General features: G+C 42.5%; 1 protein-coding gene across 1 annotated transcript in view; it reads right to left on the bottom strand.

Annotated features, from left to right (window-relative positions):
- Nucleotides 1–26,834, bottom strand: part of LOC137291587 (ubiquitin-protein ligase E3C-like) — a 44,865-nt gene that overhangs the window by 5,639 nt on the left and 12,392 nt on the right. The window contains exons 2-23 of the mRNA XM_067822969.1: nt 21,487–21,540; nt 14,617–14,691; nt 14,293–14,430; nt 13,632–13,741; nt 13,174–13,334; nt 12,485–12,638; nt 9,118–9,362; nt 8,532–8,659; nt 8,242–8,426; nt 7,614–7,700; nt 7,206–7,360; nt 6,256–6,476; nt 5,804–5,908; nt 5,415–5,499; nt 5,161–5,255; nt 4,225–4,366; nt 3,699–3,943; nt 2,434–2,558; nt 2,141–2,231; nt 1,639–1,737; nt 1,044–1,200; nt 32–162 (exon numbers count right to left, since the gene is read on the bottom strand). Coding sequence (XP_067679070.1) covers nt 32–162; nt 1,044–1,200; nt 1,639–1,737; nt 2,141–2,231; nt 2,434–2,558; nt 3,699–3,943; nt 4,225–4,366; nt 5,161–5,255; nt 5,415–5,499; nt 5,804–5,908; nt 6,256–6,476; nt 7,206–7,360; nt 7,614–7,700; nt 8,242–8,426; nt 8,532–8,659; nt 9,118–9,362; nt 12,485–12,638; nt 13,174–13,334; nt 13,632–13,741; nt 14,293–14,430; nt 14,617–14,691; nt 21,487–21,540 — 2,988 coding nt within the window. The remainder of the gene's footprint in view (nt 1–31; nt 163–1,043; nt 1,201–1,638; nt 1,738–2,140; nt 2,232–2,433; nt 2,559–3,698; nt 3,944–4,224; nt 4,367–5,160; nt 5,256–5,414; nt 5,500–5,803; nt 5,909–6,255; nt 6,477–7,205; nt 7,361–7,613; nt 7,701–8,241; nt 8,427–8,531; nt 8,660–9,117; nt 9,363–12,484; nt 12,639–13,173; nt 13,335–13,631; nt 13,742–14,292; nt 14,431–14,616; nt 14,692–21,486; nt 21,541–26,834) is intronic.

Here is a 26,834-nt window from a genome sequence, read left to right on the forward strand (position 1 = left end):
TGACTGCTGCTTGCCTCAACAAAGTGCCTACCTTAAAACCCAGCAGTGGAGGCCTAGAGCAGCTGGTGACAAACTTCAGGAGTTGTCGTTTCTGCTGATCTGTGAATGTTGCCACAGCGTTCCAGAACATCTTGATGACATTGTGGTCTTCGGTGTAACCGCCTGGAACACATGTACAATACCTGAATGTGAGTGAGTTGCGTTTTACGCTGCTTGTACCAATATTCCAGCAACATTGCTTCACACATCTCACCTATGTGGAGAATCGAACCTGGGTCTTCAGAGTGACAAGAAAATGCTTTTACCACAAGTCTACCCCGCCGTCTAAAAAATACCAGAACACACCTTCCACTTTCTGTGGTATCCATTACATACTGGTCACAGGTCAGAGAACATCAACACTTTAATACAAGCTACATAATACATGTGCACCAGTATGTTGTGGAAAAGTTCCCCATGAATGATCTTATTACAGAGAAATGTTTTGGCCACTGAATCAACTGTAATGATACTTCAAGTTTCAACATAATACCTATTGCCATAGGAAGCAATACACAGTGTGATGTAAGATTTTGTACTGAATGATTAGGACAGTTGCCTAATGAAACAAATTTGGAAGATTTCAGCCATAAATATTAGAGTCCTGTTGCACATACAAGCAGCTATTTCTCAATTTATCTTCACCTTCCACCTTATATGTAAGCAATTATTCTGCATTGATACATGATGTCTCCTTGTCAAACATTTGTTGAGCTAAGGTATTGTCCGTCTGTTTAAAAATCACCTGGCAATATCACAACAATAGTCAGTCTAAAGTGTTGTCCATCTGTTTAAAAATTCATCTGGTAATATCACAACAACATGACAGCAACTTGGAAGAATATTGAATCTTACCATACAATTTAGTAATTGATATCACAAGCACCCCTCTACATAACACTGCAATAAATGAAGACCAATTCTAAGGTTGATGTTCACAGGAGGAGCAAGAGCAGCATGATGGATTCAAAGAAGAATACATAATTCACTACAACAAATCGTACCTGAGTAGTTTGTGTGACGACGAAGGTCATCAGTGTCTATCGGGACGGTTGCCCCAGAGATCAGGACCTGAAGTTCTGTGGGATCAAACATCTGAAGCCATTCAATGGAGATGACATCAGCCATCCCTTGTCGAAATGCTGTACAGTGGGTGCGGATCTACAGACAAGAAAAAGGATTACTGTAATTTTCAATGTTATACATTTCCCTTTTTGGCAATCCTTACCTGAGTCAGTACAATATCTCCAATGTATCTGCTCCTAATGAGTTTCCAGTCACATAATATAATGAAGGTGTATTATATAATTGTTTCAGACAATCCATTGACTGACATTAAATGCATTATCCACGCAGTTGGGATACCAAATAAGCAAGCCCAAACACTCAATCTGTTCAGTCACCTCGAACATCAAGCATGGTTTGCAAAACACAAATGTTATGCATTCTCAGCAAATGTCAAACAACTTCAAAAGTAAACATTGTGGTTCTACTGGGATTCATTTTCATGAATGACAAGATACATCAAAAGGTCATTTTGTAATTTCATTTGCATGAAGGATATCACAAAAGGTGCATGATAGGTCACATTTAGCCTACCTGTTTATTGATTTTGTAGTCAGCCATGAGGTGTATATACTCGATCCGGTTGTTGGCTGTCACAGCAATGTTCTTGCCTCCTGGCTTTAACTCTTCTAACTGAGAAGGCATGAAAGTTTCAGTGGCACACATCTTCAAACTTGTCTCACAATAATATAAAGACCATTGCAAAACCTTTCATTAAATAATGATAAATAACCACTTTAAAATAAGTGAAATATATGCTCCCCTGGTGTACTTCAGATATAGCTTAGCATTGGCAGAATACACATACTGACATGAATATGCACAGACATTTTCGCAACTGAGCAAAAGAAATTAATTTAAACAGCATTGTTGATCCACTTTCAAATCTGAATATCAAGCAGATTCTGAATATTCTCCTTGAAATCTGTTGTTTCTTGGGGTCTCCTCAATGATTGTATTGGCTTGTAAGCTAACTTCCAACATTTGTTACTGGCACTATGACATACTAGTACTTGTCACTTAAGTACAAACTTACCACAGTCTCTCCAAATTCACTGTTAACTACTGTGAAGTCGAGACCCAGATCTGACACATCCCCATCATATGTCTTCAAGAATAAAAGGTTCCTAGAAATCATGAAAAATCTATTTTACTTAAGTCACAACTATTTGATGTCACATAATATACCTACCAGAGAGTGTGCCTGAAATTACTGAAATATAATTCCAATACAGCAACATATAAGACCAGACTTTGGTCAGATGAGTAATAAACCCCAAAAAAAACTTTTAAGTCTTAAATAATTGATGATACTCCTGAATAACTCACTTGTACATGACAGGGTCCATTGACTGCAAATGGTGGATGTCAAGATTGGCGCTATGTCGACTCAGCATCTTTGCCAGAAAGAAACTGGCAAAGGGAAGCTCCACCAGCATGTTTTCATAGATTGCCTAGCAAGGAGAAGACACACAAATAAGCAACAGGAATAACAAATGCATTACTGGAATAGAGTGAAAAACTGCCAACATCCATAACAAAAGCAGTGAAATGCACTGGATGCTGGAGTCCCTGAGACTCAATCATAGGTTGAGTTATTTGTATTTCAAGACTGCAGGTATTTGATCAAAGCTATGATATAGATTTTGCCTGGATCATTGAGGTAATGGAGATTACATTATGCAGACAAACACAAGGGCATGTTTACGAAGGGACACAACTCTGCACATTACAATGATGTAGAAGACTGGTAAGAAATAGAGCCACACTCTAGCACAGCGATGACTTAGCATAACATCATTGCCACAGGCTAATTTGCATATCATGTGACCTCACTTTTCTCTTGTTTGTAAACAAACACACATATTCATAAAAAGGCACAGACTGGCATAACACAAGTGATTCGGCACGGTTTTATACTCTTTTACACTGTAAATATTCCTCTACAACTGTGACAGGAAGGTTTATGACAATACATATTTATATTTAAAAACAGATGCATCAGTTTCTCTCCATAAGGCTTCAATGACAGCACGTGTAGCCGTACAACCATGTAAACAAAGGATTGCCGTAATAGTGTTACACAATTTTGGATATTTTCTCAGTGAAACTAAACCATTTTAACAACGATACTTTATTAGATGTGGCACGTGTAGCTGTAGAACCCCGTAAACAAAGGATTGCTGCAATAGTGTAACACAATTCAGGAGTGAGTGATGTGTGCCATGCTGTTGTTCATGTGAGTGGTTTTGTTAGGAAAGGGAGCGGGCTATGGGGAGTGATTGTACGTTTGCTTCTACTGAATTTGAAGGGATTCAAGTTTCTACTAACCATTCCGAAGGAAGGGGAGATAAGCAAGAAAGCATGAGTCAGGATAGGAAAAACTTGAGTTTTTTGTTGGTAGATAAAAAGTCAAACAAAATGGGAATCATGAGACTCGAACATGGCAAAAACAATTTGGTTGAGCTTGACAGATAATATGTAGAAACAGTTGCATTTTTTTATTGTCCAGGTGAGGCTGACCACTTTTGGGACACCCCCTTTTAGATTCTTTTGAAAACACGCTTAGCCACCTGATCCAGCAGTTGTCCTACCTTGCCGAGCATGCGACCAAGAAAGTAGTAATGCTTTGTGTAGTCCTCAACCAGCACTTGAGCCTGTGGGTTGGGGTACAGCAGTCTGTCCACTGTATACTTGAAAAAGCCCCTGTTAGGATCAAAACCAGTCTTGAGAAGTTCGGACAGGAATTCTCGGAAGATACCACCCCCATCTATGCCAGCCTCATCCAGACCTGCTGCGTTTATTAGCTGTATCCTCATCTTTAGCTTCATGTTGGGCTCTTGATGGAAGAAGAAAATAATGATAAACCGACTAAACACATGTTAACACATACAAATAATGTCGTTATTGTCAAGAAATAGATAATGATATATGTACAATCAGAGAACATACCGACATATGTCTTATGATACGTGTCTGATATAACTGATGATTAATAAACATTCATCTCTAGGAATGTTGATGGCTATTAAAAGAAACCCACCCACCCCTCAAACAAAAATAACAAGAAGTAAATAACATGTCCCCTCCTCCCCCTCCCCCCAAAATATGACTGCTTACCATTTTCAGGGGAAAGTTTTTCAAATGCATCTTCATATATGTAGTTTCTCCTGATCATGACATTGATTGACGGACCCATCATAAAGTTGGACATATCACCCTGAGATTCCTCCTTGTCAGCATTTATTAGGCGCTGCAGGATCTGTGAATTACAGGAGTTATGCATGTAAAATACACATAGAATCTCACCTGAATGTCCTTCATTATCAAACATATCAAGACTGGGTGATAAGTGAAAAAAATAGACATAGATATTTTTATGTTTATCGATATATATCTTGTTCTTTGTTTATATATGTGAGGTGGGAAGACAGGAGGTTCAGATTATATTAATCATCATTTAAAATCATTCTTTGATATTATTCTGATTGTAAACACTAATGACCAGCATCCTGAGTGTAAAAAGTGCAGTTAACCAGTTTCTGAGGCAGTCAGATTAATGTCATTTGATTATACTGTCATTGAAGATGATGTCAGATAATTTAATTGGAGCTGAGATCTCCTGTGGAGGATGGTTCGAGATACTGGTAACAAATGTCTATTCCTCATGGACAAAGTCAAACGAAAAAAGAAACAGATTGGAGTTAATTCATCTGCAATGTTAAAATAGCACAAAATTAATTAAAAATATGAAATCTTAGACCAATCTGGAACATGTGTAAGTTTATGATTTTCAATGCCACATTTGCAAAACACCAACTACAGAGTTGGACTAGGCAAATAACATGGGGGCATTATTCACTGTTATCATTATCAGAAATTAAAGAAAAACAAAACATATCTAATGAACTTTAATTAAAAATACTCTTCAACTCATATGACTTCATTACCTTGAAACATCTCTGTCACTACAAATGGCAGAACTGACCAACATACTAAATGCATACAGAATTCATCAGCTGATAGCTTGACTTCAATTGACATTAGAGTACTCACTTTGACCCTGTCGAAAAAGGAGACAACAAATGGGAGCTCAGTAAGAATGACTAGATTCCTCACATCCCGGTTGGCTAATGGTGGCCCATCATCTTCTATAAGTAACAAAGTGGGAAATACTACAACATAAATTTGTAATGATGTAGTCTTAGGTCCTCATTGTTTGATATTGTCAACATTGTTTAAAACTAAATTAGTGCTCAAAATGTTTTGAAATGTCTTGTGCTGTCTATTAGGTTTTCTACACAACTTACCAAAGTTTGTCTTTGTTAGAGTCCTGAGGACACCAAATGGCCTCCTCACAAACACAGCATTCTGGGCCCGATAAATCTGTGAGGGCTAAATAGAGACAGAATAGATATTTGAGTATTTCTTTCTTCAAGTCATAGCAACCAAAAAATCATTACAGCTATTTTGATTTCAATTAATATGCTTGACAATACTGACTCATTTAAATTAACTGATTCATGTGAATTTCTATTTAAAAAATAGCATATGATAAGTATGATATAAACATGTATATGAATACAAGAAACATATACATGATTTTATATAGGATTTCCATAGAAGAATCATTTCGTTACTTAATCGTTAAATTTACTGAATTACTGTTATCAGTTGGTGATCATTTTGCCAGTTTTACCTTATCTGCATTAATCTGTATGTGGTCTGCCAACCAATGGCCATAAGGGCAGTATGGCCTCCTAGAATTCCTGGAATGTAACTGTCGCACTAAATTGGAAATAACCTGCAACAGCATAAAGTATATCAGGGCCCAAGATATTATTTCCACATCAGGAGAATGTACTCATTATTTTTTTTAATGCAGAAAAACTGGAAAAAAAATAAGAGTACATTTAGAGTACTGAATGGAATATAATGGCACATCAGTAATCATTTATTTTGTATCTTATATGCACCATAACATTGCTATTCTTGGTTAATAAACAATAAAACAACACTTTTTCAGAGAAATATGTCTGAAAATGATTCTAAGACCATACACCATAGCAGGGGTGTGTATCATGGTATATTTACATTAACAATTTAATATATCCTGTTCATGGTTATTAGTGAGACAATATTTATCAGCACCTTAAAGAGGTATGCCCACTGGCGTGTCTCCTCTTCCTCCTCCTCTCCCACCATTTCCCTGTTCCTGATTCCTGTCTTCTGTAATGCTATTCGATAATCATCATTCACAGCTCGCTTAGCATCAGGGTGTGCCAGTTCTATGATGCCAAGACAAGCGTCTCTCAGTGCTCGACTCATTGGAACCAACTCCTCTATTTTGAATGGCATGCTTGTACTTTGCCCTGGGGAGAAAATAATATGACCACCATGTCATTCTTGAACAAACAGGAAAACTGTACATGCATTGTGACTAGGTGACAGAATGAGTTGGGTTTAATGCCACTTTTAACAGTATTCCAGCGAAATCATTGCATGTCAACTTAATGAAGTGATGCAGGTTCCACACTTTACCATTTAAGTGACACCAATGAAAACAGATATGGTGCTCATGACCTAGAAACAAAGGGACATACCTCTGCACCGCACATGGCAGCACACTGTTGGGGCATGATTGTCCCCCTTGCTACTTGTATTTTGAAATAGAAGCAACATGTAGAACCAGGAAACTACTAAATTGTAACCAAAAGAACATCCTGACTAAAGCCTTTCATGTTGTTTTTGTATTATTGAGACTGGAAATGAGACCAACAATGGAATGAGTGACAGTCATGGAATTACTATCCCTTGGAACAGCTTCTGTATCACCTATCTAAGATATATATAGCAAGAAATCAAAAAATGACACAGGCTGAATATGTCTCAACCATTTCAGCGAGCCTGACAACCTGATCTTGTTCTTTGCCTCTTACAGCTGGCATGTGTTACTGAAGATCATTTCTAACCTACATTTTCATGGGTATTTACCGCTTTGAAGAATATGAACATTGATATTTAGAACCCTTTATATCTTACTGCTCCTTGTCAGATGTAAAATATATAGCAGTACCAAATATACCGCATTATAGCATTACCTTCACTATCACCATAGAAGTCAGCATCATGCAGGGTGAGCAGAGAGTGACTGAACATTGAGCAAAACACAGACAGGAGTGGAACTATACGGTTGATATCTGTCTTCAACATCGGCAGACCTCGAGCTAACATCAGAATCAAGGACGTGCTTGACCTACAACCAAAAATGATTTTGATAATAATCACAGATTTGATACAGGTTCTTACATATGCATGCTTAATTGATTTTGAAGTTATGATGTTTGAAACTGTATGCTGTGATTTTTATAATCTGTGAAACTCTGACACACTGCAAGCGCATGCACTACAGCTTCTAAAAAGAAACAATACACAGCTGTGTATGTTCTCTCTGTGTACTTCAATCAAGTTGGCACATGATAGAATGAAGAGTGTCCATGTGTACTCACCCGGTGACAGTTGGTGTAGAGGCAGAGGCACATGTGTACCAGAGGTTACGTATCACTTTAGTGTTGAATGCCAAACTGTACAGTAACCTACAAGACAACAGCAATGAACACTGAATAATCACTGAGTCACTAAACAAACCGCTGACTGATATAAATATGTATGTGTTGCTCTTTATAGATGATATGGTAGATGTCTTGAGGTTTTAGAAAATAATGTTGGGAGCAATTTCCAAAAATAGTCATAGGGCATTGAGGGAGATACTCTGAAATATTATAATTCAAACGTAAAATGTTATTACTCAAATGTCAAAGTGGTGAAAAGCTAAAAATGACCACTTGTTGTCATACATAATGACATACATGACAAATAGCACGTCAGTGGTCAAGGGTAGATAATCCATATTGTGCCCATTTGATTATAAAATGTTTCAGATAATTCATGAACTAAGTACGAGCATACATGGTGATTTACACCTCCATACACTATGGGTGTAACGGTTAAAAAGATCTTAAGAGATGTCAAAGAAGAAAATACAAATCTCCAATCTTAACAAAACACATGTGTTTGCATTGCATGACTTAAACCTACTGACCAAGGGGAGATAATCTGTGATCCTGTTTGCCATACCTAAGCCTGTGTACTGAGAGCCTCTGTTGGGATAGCAATGTGTGGCAGATGACAGACACAGCCTCCAGCAGCTGGCTGTCAGAATTCCGCTGAAGACAGTTGAACATACAGTGAAGGTGCCCTGGAGAGTCTAGCAATCGAATACACTCTTCTCGAAGATCAGAGAGACTGGCAAATCCATAGTCCTGAAATCAACAAATAAATTAGGAGAAAAGTAAAGTAAAACGAATTTAAAAAAAAACTTTCATCACAAACTGAGCTGAAACCAAGAGTTTCACTGACAACCCTACCTCGTCTACTGCCATGTCTTCCTCCTCTGATTCATCATCCACGTCAATATTTTTCGGCTTGGGAAGCTGCGGCAGTAGGTACTGAAGCAGCTGCATGTAAGCATAGCTGTTTTCAGATGTCAGGTCACCTGTGCAATAAGAAACAATAAAACTTACATAGTGTCACAAGTAATGTGACTGATTAAGTTTCATTTACAAAAGGGCGACGGGGTAGCCAACTGGTTACAGTGTCAGCTCATCAAAAATTATCTGGCTTCCGTTCCCAACATGGGTACAATGTGTGAAGCCCATTTCTGGTGCTCCCGGCTGTGACATTGCTGGAATATAGCTAAAAGGTGGCATAAAACCATACTCACTCACTCATTTGCAAAAAAGATATCTTAGTTATTCAGTTATCACATCATAGTGATAGTAATTATCACCATCTGACAAACAAATGAAATAACATAAAAACATTTACTCACGATTTTCCCCAAATGGTTATGTAGAAATTTCACCCAATACGATTCACATCCTGATTAGCTGATTTTCATGGCATTGTTCTTTACCAAGATATCATAATATGAACTTCCTAACCATGACTTACCAATATACTTGTCTGCCAGAGTAAGAACTGCTGCAAGGAGCCAGGGACTGGACTTCAGCTCTGGCTTCAGATGTTGCCGTTGGCTGGAACCGTTTTTGGACGTATGTGAGATCAAGCCTTGGATCAGCTCCACAAACGGGAATGGGTACTTCCCATATGCCATTGCTGGTAGGAGGAACTGACTAATTTGGTCTGTGTACCTCGGACACAGAAAGATCCGACATACACACTGTAGGACATAGTGGCTGAAGAAGAGCAAAGAGGAGACATACATAATGGGTCAGCTGGCTGGATATGAATAAACAACTTCATATTTGATTATCAATGATTCAAATTACATGCTTCACATCACTAAAATGTTGAAACTAATAGTAGGAGATATTTAATCATTATATTATCCTTTCAGTAAAACTCATACTCCTAGACTCAAACATGTAATTTTCTGAATAAATTCGATAGTTTATGCTCATCCTGACTCATGCTTATTATGCTTATTACTCCCTGTCTGCGAAGATAGTGGAACGCTTAAAGTCCCTTGAAGCTCCCTTCTAATTGAAGTGGACGTACAATACACTCACCCACCGGAAGCCTTCCTTTCCTGCCATTACAGTCACATGAGCAGCCATGCTTGCCACTATCTCCGAATTTCATAATCTCTACATGAGAATTACTGAGAATTCAGCATGCCCGAGAGGGGCTGTTGGGAGGGTTTGATGCCATCAGTCAGGATAAGGATAAAATATCAATTTTTGCCAGAAAATTACATATTTTTCCTTATCCTGACTCATGCTTATTATGCTTACAGAATCTAATGGAAATGGCGGTGTCAGGCCACAATGGATTCTGTTGATTGCCATATAAGTACATCCAGTACTTCCCCCCTTCGGGAAGAAGTTTGGTCCTGTTCTTCCAGTATTCATCTGTGAGATGGAGGGATCAAGGCCAGTCGAACTTGTCTTCTCTTGAGGTATTCATTGACTGGAATGTGATGATATATAGATCAGCTAGTATCCTGCTAGTGCCTTATGCAACTGTATGTCAAGATTTCCTAATCAAGACCAGTCGTGACCTTTCTTCATGTACAAGTATGTTCAGTATGAGTACTGGGTCATAATCACTCACGGTAGCCTGTTCAAGATGTGGGCATGGATTCACAACCATTATACTCCACTGAGCATCTTGGTCTCAACAAGGCATGTGAAAATAGAGTGAGTGAAACTCAGTGCCTTTGTGGTACTGTTAGTTGTGCAACAAGTCTCAGTAGATATTGGGATGAATAGCTGCTACGTAGAGCTAGGGTGACTGCCTTTGCCACGCTGGTAGAATATCCTTGATGTTTCAAGCAGCCTTTGATAAGATCCATACATGAAGTTGGAACTATGATGGATTGCCGTGTGCTTGTTTGGTGTGCAGATGGACGAGTAGGTTCTTCCATTCTGGTAGTTGCAGTGTTGGTTATCCTTGTTCCTCGATGAGTACTGGGAACCCAACCTCTGACTGGCCAAAAAGGCGTGACCAAATTCAGTTGTATCCACATCGTGTGTTTTATCTTCCTGATGACTTTTGATAGGAGGGGAACCCGTTAGCATTCAGTCTTCCCAAGAGATGCTGAGAGCATCTGTTGCTCATGGCTAACAGATCTTGCACTGGAGATGCAAATGCTGATATCTGCTAGTTGAACCTTGTGACAAATAGGTCTATTTGCGGAGATCCGAATGTCTGACTTATCAGTCGAAATGACTGTTGATGTAGCATTCATTCTGTTGGAGATGGTTGTAGAGGCATGACAGCACTTTGCGTGCTTCTGGGATGTGACGTGCCTTTATGTGGAGGTTCAAGTTGTCAATGATGTCGAAGAGTTGAAAGGTCAGCTGTAGCAGTGTGTGAGATCATGTTGATCCTTGCTTCTTTATGTTGAACGCTACTGTTGAGTTGTCTGTATGAACCATAAGTAGTTTGTTCCTCTATGCTGTCAACCAATGATATACTGTGTTGACTACAGCTTTCGTCTCAAGGTGGTTGATATGCTGAATGCGTTCACTTCTCATCTAGAGTCCTGCTTCCATCTTGTCGTTCAGATGAGCCCAGCGACCTTGTAGCGATGCATGCACATAGAGATGGTTGTTGTAGACCCCCTCAAGTAAATAGGTCCCTGCTCAGACATTCGACTGGTGAGTCCACAATAGTAGATATGGTCTCAGATATGTCCGGCAGAGCAATCTGATCCAAAGTGTTGAGGTGCTGAATCAGGAATCGTATTGGGCGTAGTTGTAGATGTCCTTGTCTGGTCAAATCCTGTGCTATGTGAGCAGACCGAGTAGACACTGCCACTGTCATAGTGGTAATGGAGAGAGTAGAGTTTGTTCTATCGTGGCTTGAATTCTGACCCACCGATCCTGTGGGATGACGATGAGGTTCAATGGAATGAGGAATTGAATCCTGAGGAATTGAAGATCTTGCTGCAGCTGTAATTCTGATTCACAAGCCATCAGTGTTAACAGTCTAACTGAAGTCTAACTGTAGTCTGAGCTGACTTGTCTCATGATTCGATTGAATGCCGTTATCCAGGTAAATAACGCTGCGAAATCCCTGCCAATGTAGGTAGGTGACTATTGGCTTTGTGGCCCAAGTAAACAGCCATGGTGAAGAAGATATTCTAGACGGTAGAAACATCAACTGGTAGTGGTGACTGTTGAATAGGAAGTGTAGATATTTCCTAGAGTCCAGATGTATCGGAATGTGCAGCTAGGCATATTGTAGATCAATGCTGGCTAGATAATCTGCTGGATGGATGAGATGCCGCAGTTGTGGTAGATGGATCTTTCTGAACCGTTCTGGCTTCAATAGGTAATAGTTGTAGAACTCCTTCATGTTATATATAAGTTGAAACTTTTCTTGGAGTTTTTCTAAGATTGGAGTAGATTGGAGAGTAGAATCCTAGTCAGGAGGGTGGAGATAAGCATAACAAGCATGAGTCAGGATGAGTGAGTGAGTGAGTGAGTTTAGTTTTACGCCGCACTCAGCAATATTCCTGTCTGGACCAGAAAATCAAGTGACCAACAACATCAGCATCAATCTGCGCAACTGGGAACCAATGACGTGTCAACCAAGTCAGCGAGTCTGACCACCCAATCCTGTTAGTCGCCTCTTATGACAAGCATAGTCACCTTTTATGGCAAGCATGGGTTGCTGAACGCCTATTCTACCCAACGACCTCCACGGGTTGAGTCATGATAAGGAAAACTTAGAACTGCCTTCATTAATTGTTGTGATGAAATATCATCTTCATTCTACTATGTTTCTGCAAACTACATTAACGGTTAAAATGCAATGGTTTGGGATGTCACATATTTTTCTCAGCTCTTACCTAAATGTCTTGTCTGTTGCTGATGCAGCAAAACTTAATGGATTCATGATGAGTTCGAAGATGCTTGCTGCCGCTGGAGTTGGAGGGATGGTAGTCTTTTCAATACTAGAGGGAACTTTCTCTGTCAGCAATGTGTACATGCACTCAAAATAACCTGCAAACACAAAGTGCTAGTATTTAAATATCAGTTATTATTCATACCATCATCCATAAATCACATGATAAAAAATACACAGGAACCCAGTTCTTCATACCTCAAGTCACTGTAAGTGAAACTATCAAACATGGGCATAATTTTGACAACAGAAACATCATTGGGGATTTGAGTGAGTATGCTTTTACGCCACTTTTAGCAATATTAAACCTGTGTCACGGCGAAGGACACCAGAAATAGGCTTTACATATTGTACCCATGTGGGGAATCGAACCCAGGTCTTCAGAGTGATGAGCAAACACTTTACCCACTAGGTTATCCTATTGCACCTTTGGGATTTGAACCCCAAATAACAGGTATGCCAAGCTCTGCACTGAATATTGGAGTGCCGATGATAAATGAGCCTCCTCTGGGCTTACTTTAAATTTAGGGACACTGGATATCTTAACAATAAGCATATTACAAAGACCCCTTGATGATGATGCTTGACTTTGAACAGTGAGACTGCATATTAGATGATATTTCCAAGTCTAACCTCTCTGAACAAGGTAACCAAGTATCTGGTGTGTCAGCTGTGTCTCTGTCTTCCCTGACAGTCCCTTGATACACACAAATGTTCTGGAGGAGGTAAACACCTCTAGCATCCTCATTGGCACAGCGATTGGCGATGAAGTAGATGCAATGCTATTCAGGTATCTACAAAGAATAAGAACATACTATAACTGACTGCTTCATCCAAATATACCCCAATTTAATCTGAACCTTCAGAATATATCTTTACCTATTGAATAACACACTTTTCAATATCAGTAATGGGTCAATACAAAATACAGTCAGTGAGTGGAGATTATTTTACATTGCTTTCGACACTACCTAAGCAATAAAACAACAGGGTACAGCAAGGTTCTGTGGAAGTGGTCTCAAACATTAAACTAATGTGACTGAACACTTTAACAATCTAAACCATGGTGGGTGAAGATGTAGATACATTACTTCAGACACAGCACAAGAAGCTGTTTGAGCTGCTGCAGGTTCTTATTGGAGTTAGCTAGGGTCTGAAGATAGGCCTCCTTCTGTTTGATGATCTGCTGGCACACTGACACCTGTAGTGATAACAGTAGCGTGTAGCTCACCAACAAAACATACAAGTTTGGTGACAGAACAACTTCTCATCTTGCAATTTGGACTTCTGCCAGTTTTTTTGGTGTCATTATCTACTTGGTATGAACCACAAGAAGGATCTGTCATCATGTATTGTGATGTTGAAGCATCAGTGAATGTTTATTAATACTACATTTTCTATTTAATCCCACAGAAATGTTTCGTTTGTTAAGAATCACCATGGTTACAATGAAATAGGCAGAAAATGAAAATGTAACCAGTTCATTAATCAGGCTTTTTCATATTTAGTATTAAAATGCACATTCATATTCGAGACATTTATCAAAAGTTAATGAACACATGTCACAGATAAACACAACAAGGGATGTAACACTGCTTCGAAGTTTGTGATGTTTGACAAAACTGCAAGTGTATATATAGCACTGGGGCAACATGACATCTCTGAACTCTGAAAAGGCCTCAGTTGCTGTGAATAGCAGCAAAATTGCTGATGCAGTGTAACACTATCTTCCCATGCCAACAGCCTCCTCACCAGCCTGTGTCCATCTCTGGCTGGTCTACAGAAGAACACAAGTCGTTGAGTGAGTGTGATGATAACTGGGATATCCACAACATTGTCCTTGCTCACTGGCTGCAACTTCTGGTCAAAATCAGCACGCAAGGCTTCACTCTGCAAACATGGAAAATAGATCACTTGCAAGGAAAAGTCAGTAATGCCGAAAAAAATTAGAAAATCAGAACATACCTCATTTAGAACTCACGTACACAGAACACAAAAGAAATCTAGTCATGATGGGGAATACCACTGTGGTCATGCTGGATAACTTTGAGACATATTTTACTGATCAGTTCTTACCAATTTCTTCCTGGATGTAAATCCTCGAAAGAAAGCTTGTATTTTACACGCGCTCAGATTTCTCTGCCGATGTCCCTATAAATTCAAGCAAAAAGAACATCCATCATACAACAAAGCATCCTCGATATCTCCTGGGTATATGTTCCAACAAATTTCCATTATACACTGGATGCATCTACATCTTGCCCTGTTGACCTTATTACCTCCCTTGTCTGACTTTTCATCCAATCAGGTGTCTATGCTGGAAAGTTGAGCTTACCAATCACAACTCACTTGCACTTTTTAAATCATCAACTGATTAAACTTGGCAACACAAATGATGCAAAGGTATTCTCATGGAGGAAGAAGGAGTTCTTGCATATTTTGTTAAAGTTTCAGACCTGTTGATTTGTCTGTATGATTTCCCCAAATCTGACTCACACTGCAAACATACCATTGCAGTGCCACTCGCTGTCTTTGTTGACACTGGCAAGCTTGGCTGTAACGGCAGCTTAGGTGATTGACTGCTGTGAGAATGCAGAGCCAGGAAAGGGAGGTAATAAAATATTTATCTGTGGTAACAAATATCTACTGTGACATGGCACACAAATTACTTTTGTAAGTCCTATTTAGAACCCTGAACTTGGAAAGCTGACTTGGGACAACATATTAGAGTGAATAATTCAACATGTTGAGAGTTGATGGCTTTCAATCCACCAAGTGTTACTAGATTACCCTTGATGCTAGCACTCAAAACAAAAGAGGCAAGTAACATGAATTATCAACAAAGTCACCAGTATTAGATGTTACGATGGTTATGATGTTGTGGTCTTAACAAAGTTACCAACAGTATGGTGAGTGAGTGAGTTTGGTTTTATGCCGCTTTTAGCAATATTCCAGTGATATCACGGCGGGGGACACCAGAAAATGGGCCTCACACATTGTACCCATGTGGGGAATTGAACCCAGGTTTTCGGCATGACGAGTGAACGCTTTAACCACTACCACCCCGACCAACAGTATAGGATGATCATGAGAGACATACAGTCAGGTAACAGCTGGGCTACCTTCATTTAGGAAACGGAGGAGCACTGGACGTACCACAAAAAATGAGATCAGAATTTGAAGTAAGTGTATGCTTGTAAACCTGAGCCTTGTAATATATCAGACAGCCTTGAAAAAAGCAATCATTCCCATCCGACCTGTCTTGTTTCTTTGTTTGAAACTCATATCACAATTAACTATTGATCATTTTGACTGCTGTGAAATGATGCACCAAACATGCTGGGCATTATCATGTTACAAGCTGCAAAACAGTATGTCATGGTGTATTAACACATGCTGATACAAGTACATGCATAAATGTCAAAAACAACTATTGTCTGTTTTCAGTGAAAATGTACTGATGAATGCCACTTTAGTTTAAACAAAAAAGTAAATCAAATTAAGTAAAATTAGGATTGCAGATACACATAATTTTACCTAGCCAATTGAACATTCAAATCCAGGATTTTATTCAACTTTTCCACAAAAGTTATTTAACAAAGTATCATAGTTTCAAATCGCTTTGTTTGTTTGTATCAACAGGGGGTGTGCACCATAAATAAAACACTGAAAAAAATAAGGGTTGTTCTAAGTTAATGCTCATTACATTCCACTTATGCATTTATTTTACTGTTCCAATTACTGGGTTTACCCCCTTGTAATACAAGCTAATAAAGATTTGAAACTATGACTGTTTGTCAAACGACTTTTATGCTATGCTCAATAAAATTCTGAACGAAAATTTTCAGTTGGCAAGGTAAAATTATCAGGATTCGGAATATTAATTTTTCTTTATTTGGTTTACTTTTTGGTTTAAAGTGAAATTCATGAGTATGTTTTCAATGCAGACTATACATTACCATAAACTGAACTATTTTCTGCACATGGTATAAGAAGCATTAATGATGGTTCGAGCCACTGTTTCACAAATGGCACAAATTTATACAAACCTGTAGAGGTTATGAATTCTTTGAAGAATGTCCTCCTTGGGGTACATATAAGCATTTTTATGTCCATTAAAAATCCCTACGACAGTTGTAACTATTTTGATAATAAAATATTTACAAAACAAAAAACTCGTTTTTGTCTTGTGGGACCACCTTTACAGGGCCCCCCAGGCCCCCTACAGCCAAGAGCAGGTAACTCTGGCTGTCTACCTCGCACCTCACTTTTCATGCTGAACGTATCAGACAGAATGAGGGGAGGTGGGTGGCCGTACCCCAAGGAGGACATTCTTCAAAGAATTCATAACCTCTACAGGTTTGTATAATTCTTTTTCAGAAGAAGTCCTCCTTGGGGTACATATAAGCATTAAACAGACTCCCGAAGAGAAGCAATTGGGAGTGGTATTCTGTCTGAAAGCAACAGTCCATTCGATCGAAGTGCATCACACGGAAATAGAAAAGGCACCGACCTGGTCATCTGACCGCTGGTGTCAATCAAGGCGGGGGCGTGACAAAGCTGAGGACCCACTTGTCAAAGCTTACATGCCCATTGGCTAGAATTTGGGAAATCCCAAATGACAAACCCCGCCCACCCAAATCAAAGTTTGGAGACCTGGACGTACGGGACACTCGCCAAACTGAACCTTGTCCATACCGCACTAGCAAGATAAGCAGGGAAATGGAAAGGAAAGTAAGGCACCCAGCCAAAGAGGGCGGGACTAAGAAACCATCACCAAATATCACCGCCGATAAAATGGGAATGGATAGTTACCCAACACCGAGTGCAAACAGATATAGTTATCTAACAAAGCTTAATCAGCTTGAGCAGAACTATTCTGTCTACTGCAGGGAACTGACTGACCGAACCGAGCACACTCTCGTGAGTGTCTGTTCAGTTGGTAATGACGGTTCTGACGTGGCCACTGCTCTCACTGATCGAGCGAGCTGACAACCCCTTTTTGGGGAGATAAGCCTTTATGTATATAGACCTTGCAGCCTGCCGATACAATCCATCGGGATGCCGTCTGTGTATCAGTCGGATAGCCAGCCATTCCACCACCACAACAGCAAAATAGCTGTTTCTCCGTACGGAGCAAGGCTGTTCTCTTAAAATAACTTTAAGAGGTTTCATAACGTCTAATACACGAACCTTATGGTATGTATTATCAGACGACGCAGGCAGCATGCACCCAGTTAGATCGATAGGCGCGGTCATTCGAAGCGAATGATCGAATTTTTTGGGCGGTATGAATCCGGTAAGCGAATGCTAACCCGATCCTTATGGAACATAGTAAGATCCGGGTCTGAAAACATGACGTGTAAGTCGCTAACACGTCTACCAGACGTAACCGCCACTAAAAAGTCGTTTTCCAACTTAACAGTTGTAACGACGGGTTGGCCAAGTCATAAACGAGAGGAGTGGGTAACCATTCCAATACTCACGACCGGACGCAGTCTGTCCACGCCTGCAAGAAAACGCTGTACCCGGGGGTATTGTCCCAACAAGGCACCCTCAACGGGTATGTGGAAGGCTGAAATAGCCATGGAGTAGCCTCGAATCGTAGAAGTGGCTAAGCCAGATTCTAAACGAGACGGTAAGAACTCACACTGTACATTCGTGGAATCCGTCCACGAAGCCAGAATTGTGTCTGCAACTGATGCAGGAATTTCGCTCTTTTGGAGACGATTCCGGACAGTGGCCAGGCCACCCACTGAATCCTGGGGATTGGGGTGAGGCTGGCTGTCCTGGGATAGTAGGTTCGGTCGCTGCGGTAATAGTACCGGCGGCTACACTAGCGACCTGAGTATTACCGGAAACCAGCGTTGAGACGGCCACAGAGGTGCGAGAAGCACTAGTAGCCGCGCTGGTTGGGTGGCAAGCTGAGACAGAACTTTGGAAATCATTCCTGAGTAATAACGGGAGGCTACCACCCACCCTTTACCCCTGCCCTAGCTCTTCCGTGCCTGTAGTGGAGCAGTCCACTTCGGCGCATCCTTAGACTGAGTCGCAGGATAGCTTGAGCTGAGGACCGAAGGCCGCGAGCGAGAGGTGGAGGGTTGTTCAAGAAAGGACTTAAGAGTCCTAGAATTGACTAACGGCCTCCGCGGCCTCACTAACTCCAGTCAAAGCCCCCGGGAACAGGGTCAAGCCCAGTCGGAAAGGCAGAGACAGCAGTGCCTGCTGTGTAGCCGGTGAATACCTGGCGACAGCCATAACCTACGAAGGCCAATCACAGCATACATCATCTGACTCGTGAACGCATTGAGTCGCGCGTCAAATGTGAATGCACCTCCGTAAGTTGCCGCTCTAACATGGACGAGGAAAAATCCTCGTCCCCGTCCTCCTGTGACACCACCTGCCTCTGCAAGACAGAGAGGTAGGCTGAGTGCACCGCAACCTTAAGTTGCTGCACGGCGTTCCGATATTGCTCCTCAAAGGAGCGGAAACCGAGCGCAACACCTGGTTCGATGAGGTAAAAAGCGGCAAGCGGCGACCCTGACATGCCGACGCCTGGCAGTGGCCAGACGACCCCCCAAGCGCGATTGAGGCGTACACGCACTCGTCGACAACGGGAGGGTCAAATAGCGCATCGTCCCCCATCAAGTAGCCGGTCAAGCTCCGGGAGATCGAACCGCGAACGGCTACCCTACAGGAGCGGATTAATTACCTCACTGAGGAGTGAAGGTAAAATAGGCAATTGAGCCTCAGCCACCCTACATGGAGCAAACGCTTCCCCAAGAAGACGAAACTCCGCGGGATCGGGGGCGTCCGCAGGGACGACCACCTGCGGCACAGCCCCTTGATCTCGGCTACCCTGCACGGAGTAAACACTTCCCAAGAAGACGAAACTCCGTGGAATCGGGTTAGTGCTACCGCGATCCATTTGCGTACCTGCCCCGGGGACGAACGGAGGGAAAAGCTCCGAATTTTCCTCCGTCGGTTCGCCGAAAAAAGAAGGCGTCGAGACCTCGTGAGATCGACCGCCGAAGTAGGGACCCCGATGCACTGAGCGGAACCGATGCAGGCCGCAAAGCCGGTGCTCGAACCACCAGTTTGGTTGCTGGTAACCCCGACGCACAAGGGACCCGTCAACAAGGACAACAGACCCAGAAGAGCCGAGTTGTCGGAATCGGCCTACCCCTGGCTCATTGAAAAACCAGGGTGTCGAGACCCTGTGGGGTCGGCTGCCGAAGCAGGAACACCCGATGCACTGAGCGGAACCGAGGCAGGCGGCAAAGCCGGTGCTCGAGAACCACCAGTTAGGTTGCCGGTAACCCCGACGCACAAGGGACCCGTCAACAAGGACAACAGACCCAGAAGAGTCGAGTTGTCGGAGTCGGCCTACCCCTGGCTCATTGAAAAACCAGGGTGTCGAGACCCTGTGGGGTCGGCTGCCGAAGCAGGAACACCCGATGCACTGAGCGGAACCGAGGCAGGCGGCAAAGCCGGTGCTCGAGAACCACCAGTTAGGTTGCCGGTAACCCCGACGCACAAGGGACCCGTCAACAAGGACAACAGACCCAGAAGAGTCGAGTTGTCGGAGTCGGCCTACCCCTGGCTCATTGAAAAACCAGGGTGTCGAGACCCTGTGGGGCTGGCTGCCGAAGCATGGACACCCGATGCACTGAGCGGAACCGAGGCAGGCGGCAAAGCCGGTGCTCGAGAACCACCAGTTAGGTTGCCGGTGACCAACGGTACGAGACCCGACGGACGGGCGCCTGCAAGCGGAATTGCACCTGAGCCGGTGCTCGGTGCAAAACCCCTAGAGCCAGCGGGGAAAACGACACCAGAGCCGTAGCTTGGATCTGACATTCCCACAGGGACAGCACCCGTGCCTGAGCCTAGACCCAAGACTTGGGTGCACCCCGAAACTGTAACAATCAGAACCAACTAATGGTAACTGATGTACAGAAAACATACGCAATTGAACACACAATATGCAAAATATAAACGCACGGGCGATAATAAATTGCCAAAATACATTAACCCAGCTAAACAACAAAGTATAAGCGGATAAATGCAATAACAAGTGTGCACACACAAGTGCGTAATGCAATGAAAAAGACTTAAAGTCTTAAAAACCAACCTACCCATTTTGACTGAAACAAGAACAAATGGGTTAAGACATCTTAGCATGTAAAACATACTAATAAGAAACACGTAGGAATAAGTGAGATGCAAGCGAAACACTTCCCGCACTAAAAAGAAGCCATAAAGACCGCCATCTTGCCTGCCACATGACAGGAAGATAGGACCCGACCGGCAAAGTTACAACAATATATGAATGAAAATTTCAGCCAAGAAATTCCAACTAACGCCCGTGCGAAAGAAAAGGAACCATACATACAGTAGCTGACTCTTTCTCACTCATAATTCCGTAGGTAGATAGCACAAAAACTATCTAAATGGACCACACACGTCTTTCTAGTCGAACGACAGCATGAAAAGTGAGATGCGAGGTAGACGGCCAGAGTTACCTGCTCTTGGCTGTAGGGGGCCTGGGGGGCCCTGTAAAGGGGGTCCCACAAGACAAAAACGAGTTTTTTGTTTTGTAAATATTTTATTATCAAAATAGTTACAACTGTCGTAGGGATTTTTAATGGACATAAAAATGCTTATATGTACCCCAAGGAGGACTTCTTCTGAAAATGAATGCCTATGCCTCAGGTCATTGTGGTTTACGAACTTTTCACATTCTTTGATGACCAGAATTATCATGATTAATGGGAAAGACATTATACCGCAAAAAATTGGATAAAAATATCGAACCATTTATCAAGCTCATGACAGGTCAGAACTTGAATATCTATAACCAGATGTTAAAAAAAATCTACCAAAGGTCACCAATGTTCAACACACTGTGCTATACTCTATACCACTAGACATGGATTACATAATTACCTCTCTCTTTTGCCTTTCTTCTTGTGCTCTCTTCAGAAGGGATTCTTTCTGTTCCTACAACATGTCAAATGTGAAACTTGATCATAATCCAAGTACTTAGCATGGTTAATAACAACAGTTTGAAATTGACTTTGACATATCATGCTCATGGAGTAAATGACATTTGGGTGGGTGGGTGAGTGAGTGAGCAAGCAAGTGAGCGAGCTTAGTTTTACCCTGCACTCAACAATATTCCAGCTATATGGCGGCAGTCTGTAAATAATCGAGTCTGGACCAGACAATCCAGTGATCAACATCATGAGCACTGAATTGCGCAATTGGGAACTGACGACATGTGTCAACCAAGTCAGCATGCCTGACCACCCGATCCTGTTAGTTGTCTCTTACGACAAACACAGTCGCCTTTTATGGCAAGCATGGGTTGCCGAAGGCCTATTCTACCCCGGGATCTTCATGGGTCAAAATGACATTTGGAAACAAAGGACATATTTTCACGAAAATGTGACCTTATGAACTGTATATAGACAGCCATATTTGTCTCAATTTTAGCAACATTTCCAGGGTTAGTGAGTTGGGTTTATTATTGGCCAAAGCACCATTCCAGCAGTATCATGACGGGGATACCAGAAAGGAACTTCCCTCGCTATACACATCTGGAGAAATCAAGCAGGGTCATCAGTATGGCAAGACAGTGCATTTTCCACCAACCCGGAAACTCTGAGGAAAGAAATGTAGCAGGGCATGGAGTCATCCCGCAGATGACATCCTTACCTTGTCAGCTTGTGGATGGGTGTTAACCTCTTTGGTCATGTGGTCTTTAGAAGGTCTATTGAAAAATATGGCTGCTAACACTGGTGCCCAATGCAGGTCTGAGCATGTTCATATTAAAGCAAAATATATCTCAGTACACTGCTATCCATCTCAGGATGTGCCTTCTCTTACAGTCCTTCATTTAAATGATGCTAACCTACTTGCAAAAGGTGCAACCTAAGATAAACACCTAGTTGCACAAGTGTAACACAGACATTGCAACTGTTTAGATTATGGTACAGAGAGGTAAGGGTATTCCGGATCACGGCTATTCCGGATCACTGCCACGTACATTAACCCATAGAAACTGTTAATCTCGATGGATTAGTAGTATAGGGAATGACAGTTCTGGCTCACTTTCAAGAAATGTCTCTACAAAGCCTTATTTACTAAATAAGGCTTTGGTTGGGCCATTAGCTCTTGCTACTATTACCCCTACTACAAAATTACTGTGCCTTGGTAGGAGGTAATACTGTGCCGTACGGTACGATCAATAATTCTTCTCTTACAAACCCCCTACCCGGCCCATCCCTCAAATAGTACAAGTTAGGTTCGTCGGCTTTTATATCCACTTTATCTATGTTGTAAGTTTTGACTGACCATATAGGATCGGTGGCTCGCTTACGGCTATCGCCCTCGTGTTCCCCCGGCTGGTATAGATACCTCACTAGGGCCCTATCTGGTATTTGTTTCTCCTTCCCACGCAATGGAGCGGCCGACTCTGCAACTATTGATTTTAGTTTGATAGCGTCTGCCGGTTTCTTACCGGTGAGACGGGTGACTTCATGGTTGATTGCCGACACCACCTTGGGTAACCTCGTGACCCATTCAGTCGATCGTTTTCCAGGGGTGACCATCTCCCTAGCATACTGATAGCCGAACAAGCGCTCAGCCAAAGTCCTATTAAATCTCTCAACTATGGCTTGACTGCGATGGGCTCCGGCCGTGCCACGCCTGACCTTTGTATCGTGTTTGGCTAGCAGTTGTGACACGGCACCCATGAACTCCCGTCCGGGGTCAACTTGCAGCTCTGTTGGCCACGTCAGCGGGCTGCGTTTGTATATGCGTTCGAATCCTCTGGCTACCTGGGCCGAATCTTTCGTGGTCAAGGGTTCGGCTTCCTTGTAACGACTGGCTACGTCCACTACGGTTAAGGCATACTTGTACCTCTTGTCGTGGGGTAGGAACAGTAGGTCTGCCTGGTGAATGCTATTAGGTATGTTAATACCGAACCTCCTTCTAGGCACGTAGCGTGGTGCCGGCAAATAGATCTGCCACAGGGCTTGTTTTTCAAGCCACGCTTTGGCTTCCTCCGGGGGTACTCGCGCTAGTTTAGCTAGCTTATCTACTGCGCTAGCTCCTTTCCAGTACCCACGCGGGCTGTAGTAAATAGCCTCAAATTTTTTCATGTCCATACGCGTATGTGTTTATACCATCAATAGCTATCCAACGTTTCGTGTCCATAGGCGATAGGGACGTCTTGTTTATAGTCAGTCCGTATATCTTATGCCCATCACTTCTAAGTGTGTTCATTTTATGTCTAAAGGTACGGGTCTTGAACAGGGCTTCCTTGAATCTGGCGTGTTTTATGTGTTGTTTCACCACATACTTCTTAACCCCCTTAGCCTTCCGGATCTCACTATTGTCGGCTTTCAGTATGGAGTACATCTTAGGTCTCAAACCTATGTACTCGGCTATGGGCGTGCCAGCACACTCGTCCTTCATCTTACCTAGGACCTTTTTATTTACCGTACTGTGTAGGGTATGGGTCTTAGGGTAATCGCTGGTGTCGTATAAATCAAGGTGTTTTTTCATGTCCTCGTACACGTCCTCGGTTCGAATCTCCATCAGCAGGGAATCCGTGTCAGTGTACAGCACTTCACACCTGTCACCGTACTGTTTCTTGAGCTCGTTGTAGTAAAAGTCGTACATCAGGTGTTTGGATAAATCGAGGATGCTCATCCCCACGTAAACAGGCCGGTTGAATTTTATGTGGCTTTTCTTCATGTGTATGGCAACCAGGTCGTCTGTAAATATTTTATTACGGTTGAATGCCGGACTGGCTATCAATTTCCTGAGCTTGTCTTCCTCACTAGATCTAACCAGCTTCACGGTCACGCGTTTCCTCAGGTTCTCCATAGTCTTACCAAACACCGAGTTGTTCATGAGCTTGTAGAGATTTTTCTCAAAATCACTGTTGGCTTTTTTCCGTAGGTCTGTGTTCATTCTGATGTAGGGCTCCATCCATGGACTCTGGTCGAACATGAGCACCCTGTGTATTTTGGTCAGCCTCATACCCAACGACAGGTACAGCTGTAGGTTGCGATAGTGAACGATGTACTTGGTCTTATTCATTAAGTTAGGCACGAGTTTTTCAACGTCTGTCACACGCCCACCTGACAAGTTATGTTGGTACTCAGACATCCAGTCTGTATTAACCCTCATACGTTCGGGGGCCAGGGGATAGCTGTTGTGCGATGTGTGTAATTCCTTAGGATACTCTAAGTCAACTTCGAGGATATACCCTTTGTTCGAATCTGGTGCAACCTCCATAACATCAACGTGGGGTACCCATTCGAATCCCCCTGTAGGTAGATACTGGCTCATGGCCCAGCCGTACAGGTTGTTTGCGTCGAGGTAGAGAATGTGATTGGTTGGTTTGTTAGGATCGTAACCTTTCACGTATTGATTATTTGCTTTAGCGTATCGTTTGGATGCCATGGAAATACCACCTCGCAAGCCTTTCTCAATAAATAGGTGCATGTCGTAATCTGTGAGCAATTCCAAATTAACTCCGGTCTTTTTAAGCAAGGCGTCCCACGACAGACCTGGGCTGGTGTAATACCATGCGGGGTCGAGTTTATACTGCTTTAAACAGGTCCGCCTGAACGTTTCAAACACGTCGGCTAACAGCAGTACATCTGTCCTCAAGTACAGGTCGTGATAATCACCCAGGTTCTTACAACCCAGTTTATTCCATACGTTAGTCGCGTGCGAGTAATCATCTCGTGAGACGGACGCCTCATTCAGCTTGCTATAAAAGCAGTCAATAGGGGGTAGTCTGGTCTCGGTGAACTTGGCCCAACTATCCATGTACTCATAGGGGTACACACCCTTCCTCATAAGCAGGGGTCTAGTCTCGGCGTCTGTGTATCGATCGGTGATAGGGAAGGTATTGTTGGCCTTGACCAGACTGTCGAGTGACGACAGGAGGAACTGAAACGAGTCAATGAACCTAAGTCCGTTTAAGCTGAAGGAGATGTATCTCTCCATGTTGTTGGGGATGCACGTTATATTACCATCGATTTTCGCGATGGCCTGCATGATCAAGTGTGAGTCGTACCCTCTCAAGTTGTGAAAGACAACGGGGATGTTTATTGACTTAGGGTTGATTTTAAGCTTGAGGTTGCACGCGTTGTGAGCGGCGCCTCTATACTTACCAGTTATGTGACAGTGATCTCTCACCGAATCACCGTTAAGTGGTGATTCACACACGTGACAGTTAGTGCTACTAGCGTGGGCTAGCCTGTCGACTCGGGTCAGACGCATGGGAGCGATTCTATACAATGCATTCCTAATAATTTTTTCTTCCTCCTGCAAACACTTTAGAAACCTTTCAGCCGCGTCAGGGCCCCTATACACTACCGGAGCTTTCGTTTCCCCGTCACAACGGACGACAATGTATCCAAACGAACAGGCTTTATGCTCTTGTGTCTTGTGGGTGAAGCTACCACTGGGAGCCTCGCCGGCGGCAGCCACTAAGGCTTCGAAGTCGGCGTATATAATATAAGGTACAGACATTTGGTTCTTGTGGTTACTGAATTTTAGGATATTTTCACCTTCCTTAGGCATGTCGACCCGTATGGCCGTCTGCCCCACACCTTGACAATCATCCCGGTGGGATTTTAATAAATCAGCTCGACTGAAACCGTGTAGGCATCGTACACAAAAGTGTTTTTCCCCATCGTGTTTCGACTGGTCGTGCAACAACCGGCTGAGATGTTTTATCCACGTGTAGTGATACTTTTCACCTAGTTGGATCATGAATATATTGATAACTTGGCGATCCTTCACCGGGCTGACCCTGTGTACTATTGTTTTGTTACCTTCGTGCCCAAAGACATTTATAGCCAGATTATTCTGTTTTTCTACTTTAGTGATCTGGGATATTGGGGTGGGTTCATCTATACCATCCCAATTAAGCCCATCGTCTTGGGGATAGCTAGAAAGCCTATCTGAATTCTTGCCAGCTGGAAATAAGGCTGACCTGATAGCTAACCTCAGGCAATCGTTTCCTCTATTCTTAACGTTTACTATGGCATGTTTGTTCCTATAGTAGGGAGGCAAGGCTAGGTATGACCCGCCTCTGAACGGCACGTAGTTAGCTATGTCTAGATATACATTATCGATTTTATCAACAGCCCACCCGGACCCCAAGTGTGTGTAGCGTTCTAGGTATTCTCGTATCTGCTGAAAACTTGTATCGATTGATGCGTCAATGGTCTCTGCATGTGTGACGACCTCTTGTTGACCTCGGA

Source organism: Haliotis asinina, chromosome 7 (assembly GCF_037392515.1).
Source record: "Haliotis asinina isolate JCU_RB_2024 chromosome 7, JCU_Hal_asi_v2, whole genome shotgun sequence".
Taxonomy (NCBI): Eukaryota; Metazoa; Mollusca; class Gastropoda; order Lepetellida; family Haliotidae; genus Haliotis; species Haliotis asinina.